Source organism: Zea mays, chromosome 3 (genome assembly GCF_902167145.1).
Source record: "Zea mays cultivar B73 chromosome 3, Zm-B73-REFERENCE-NAM-5.0, whole genome shotgun sequence".
NCBI classification, from domain to species: domain Eukaryota; kingdom Viridiplantae; phylum Streptophyta; class Magnoliopsida; order Poales; family Poaceae; genus Zea; species Zea mays.
This window is the reverse complement of record NC_050098.1, coordinates 199,270,327-199,273,715: the sequence shown is the minus strand read 5'-3', so window position 1 is coordinate 199,273,715 and position 3,389 is coordinate 199,270,327. Positions and strand designations below refer to the sequence as shown.

The 3,389-nt window shown below is 54.0% G+C and overlaps 1 protein-coding gene across 3 annotated transcripts; it reads right to left on the bottom strand.

Annotated features, from left to right (window-relative positions):
* Positions 1-233: 233 nt before the first annotated feature.
* On the bottom strand, positions 234-2,050 carry LOC542740 (glutathione transferase 8). Of its 3 annotated transcripts, none has more exons than XM_020550063.3 (4): positions 1,825-2,050; positions 1,567-1,726; positions 1,090-1,138; positions 234-1,021 (listed from the first exon to the last, which is right to left on the bottom strand). In XM_020550063.3, the coding sequence occupies exons 2-4, from the start codon at positions 1,717-1,719 to the stop codon at positions 549-551; spliced, it is 675 nt and encodes a 224-aa protein (XP_020405652.1). In that variant the 5' UTR covers positions 1,720-1,726; positions 1,825-2,050; the 3' UTR covers positions 234-548. The 3 variants fall into 3 exon arrangements, with proteins under 3 accessions (XP_020405652.1, XP_008673448.1, NP_001105720.2); XM_008675226.4 differs by having other exon boundaries at positions 1,815-2,045; NM_001112250.2 differs by lacking the exon at positions 1,825-2,050 and having other exon boundaries at positions 393-1,021; positions 1,567-1,776.
* Between the last annotated feature and the right edge of the window lie 1,339 nt (positions 2,051-3,389).

Sequence of the window (3,389 nt, the reverse complement as noted above, 5' to 3'; positions counted from 1 at the left end):
GGTCGATGAGGAACGTGAGATTGGAGATCCTATTTTTTATATATATAGTAGGAGTTTTTTTCTTCAAAAATAGCATGAGTCAAAGCTAGGGAAGCTTTTTCTTTTGGCTTCACCTCTACCGTATAAAAGGAAGAAATGATTTTTATAAAAAACTATTTACGAAATTGGTATTTTCTTCGTTCTTTTTTATTTGTCGTGTTTTAGTTAAAAATAAACTAGTGGTCGACAAAAAATTCGAGAACGGATGTAGTACATTATATGGTAAAAAACGAGAAACCACATCAGCAATGACCCTAATTTAAAACATGTTTGGTTTCTTTAGCCTAGTGACTAAAGTTTAGTTAGTAGACTAAATTTTATTGTCTATCTTGTTGGTTTTAGTGACTAAAAGTATTCAAAACACAATAAATAAATTATAAGAGAAAACCAAAATACCCCTGCACCAATCAAGTTTGGTTTTTAAACAGTAGATAAAGCATGCATGTTTATCGGAAACGTTGAGGTTCAGAGACCTCAGATCTGGAGTGACGGACGCCCACCTCTCTAGCCTATGGTATGTTCCCGCTGGCGTACCCAAAATCCGGCGGCATGCCTGCCATGACCTTCTGCACCGAGGGCCTCGCCAGCAGGGCGTCCCACCAGGCCTTGACGTGCGGGTACGCGTGCACCAAGCCGGCGTACTCCGTGGCCATGAAGTAGCGCATGAAGCCGAAGTGGCAGAGGTCGGCGGCGCTGATTACGTCCCCGGCCAGGTACTTGCAGACGGACAGCCTCGCCTCGTACGCCGGCAGCACCTTCCTCAGCCTGTCGAGGTTCTCGTCGATGACGGCCTGGTGGTCGCGGTCGCGGCCGACGTACTGGCCGATGATGCTGTGGCGGATGATGGGCCACAGGGCCGGCTCCATGTGGTGGGCTTCCACCTCCATCCACGCGTCCACCATCGCCGACCCCTCGAGGTCGCCTTCGCGGAGGAGCTCTGGCTTGAGCTTGCGGAGGACGTACCGTGCGATGGCGCGTGATTCTGGAATTAGGAGCGTTAGAGAAATTAAACAGCTCGAGTTGTTAGTACAAAGTAGTTAGATAGCTTACGGTAGAGCGTGAGGTCACCGTCCTCTAAAACTGGGATTTCACCGAACGGCTGCAGCGCAGAACATCGAAGAGCTATTACTTATTAGAGGACATATCTGGTGCACATGGAGGATTGGTGCACATGGTGCACATATTAATTCACCATCACTCATTTTAAATCTAATGTCTCTAGTTGATCATTCAATTTACAAATAACACCTTCCACCACTACACACCACCACGTTGGAGGGTGTCCTTAGCAAAATATACCAAACAACTAGAGACGTTAGATCTAAAATGAGTGGTGATGATTTAATATATGCACCATGTGTATCAATCTTTCATGTGCATTAGATATGTTCTCTACTTATTATCCTGCTCGCTAAACTAACGTTAGCGAACAGTTAACTGGGCAAATTAAAGTTGCTGCTGGAAACTCAAAGTTAAGGGTCGGAATGTCAGTCGACGATGCGACGGCGGAGAGAGCTAGCCACGTACGTTTTTGGCGAGGTGCTCCGGCCGGCGGTGGTCGCCGCCACACCTGCTCATGGGGACGATCTCGTAGTCGGCGCCGGCCTCCTCCAGACACACCAGCGCGCGCGCCATCCACGGCGACACGGCCCACCCGTACACCTTCATCGGCGGCGCCATTGTTGCTCTGCGTGGAGTTGTCGTTCGTTGTTAGCTTAATTTGGATGATTTGTGGCGTGCACACGGTGAGCATGAGTGATTGCTAATATTTATACACTGCTCGACCAAGAGCTGTAGTGCTTTCCTCCGCTGCTGTAGATTATTGCGTTGGTGGTGGGTTAGGACTAGGAGACGGAGGCGGCTTCCGCGTCCCCGTGAGTTTGTTTATTAGCTAGGAGAGGATCGACAGACAGAGCTAGCGAACTTGCCCCGCTTTTTCTCGCAGAGCTTGGTATTGCTAGGCGGGCGGAACAGTATTTCGCAGAGCTAGCTAGGCGCGCGTTCCCTTCGTGTGGCGGCCGGCACACCCTGGTGCAGGTATCATCTGTGCCGTACGTCGTCATTGCTTGCGCTAGCAGCGGATGTCAAATTGTCATCGTCTTGACGAAGGGGAGGACCAAAATGGTGCTGCAGCTGGTGTGGGTTTAGCCGGCCACTCAGAAGGAAAAGTCTTCTCATCGCCTGACAACAAAAATCCGTTATTCTTTTAGGGCTAGTTTGAGAACCCCAATTTCCTAAAGGATTTTTATTTTCCCTTGAGAAATTTAAGTTTCCAAATTAGCCCTTAGTACTTAATACTCATATCACGAATACCCAAAAACCGCTACTCCCTCCGTCCCGTGTACAAGTACAACACAGAGACCCTATATCGGCTCTCTAATGCGTTTGGTTGCAATGACAGGATGGAACAGTATGAGACGATACTTTAAATAAGTTTGTTTGGTTTATGGTCAAGGGTTAGGACAAGACTATCCTAGTGTTGTCCCTAATTCTCCCTCAGAATTGGAGGGTCAAGAGAGGACGTCAGGGAACGTCCCTGTCCTGGTTGTCCCGCAACCAAACACACTCTAAAAGTGTGGGTTTTAACATTACCGACACTCTTAATTTAAGAGTGTCGGGGTTCCACGAAAATTCACACTCTTAATGTAAGAGTGTCGACCGCCCACTCGCCGCACACTCTTACTTTCTACCCTAGCCGCCCAAAATTAGCCAACCAATCTTCTCCCGCTCGCGCGCACCGTCCTCATCCCAACCCTCGACGCCGGCAGCCGGCACGCCCACGCGCCGCCGAGCCCACCCTCTCCCTCTGCGCAGCGCCGCCGTCCCACCCTCCCACGACGCCCAGCTCGCCCTCTCCATTCGCGCAGCCGCCGCCCTCTCCCTCTCCCCACGCGCCACCGCCCCGCCCTCCCGCGACGCCGGCGCCCCCGCGCCGCCCTCTCCCTTGCGCAGCCGGGCCGCTGCGCGCTGGCCAGCGCCGCCCTCTCCCTCCGAGCAGTGCGGCCGTCCGGCCCTCCCACGACGCCCGGCCCGCCCTCTCCCTCGCGCAGCCCGGCCGCTTCCCTCCGCACGCTGCGCGCGGCTGCCCCGCCCTTCCCACGATGCCGGCGACCACGAGCCGCCCGGCCCCCGCGCTCCCGCCGCGAGCAGCGCACAGCCGCCCCACCAGCTCCCTCCCGCGCAGACGCCCGCACAGCTCCCTCCCGAGCAGCGCACAGACGCCCGCACAGCTCCCTCCCGAGCCGCGCACAGACGTCCGCTCGAGCAGCGTGCCGCCGCCCCGCCAGCTCCCTCCCGCTGCATCCAGCACGCCGCCTGCTCCCCGCTCCATCCCGCTGCCCGCTCCAGCG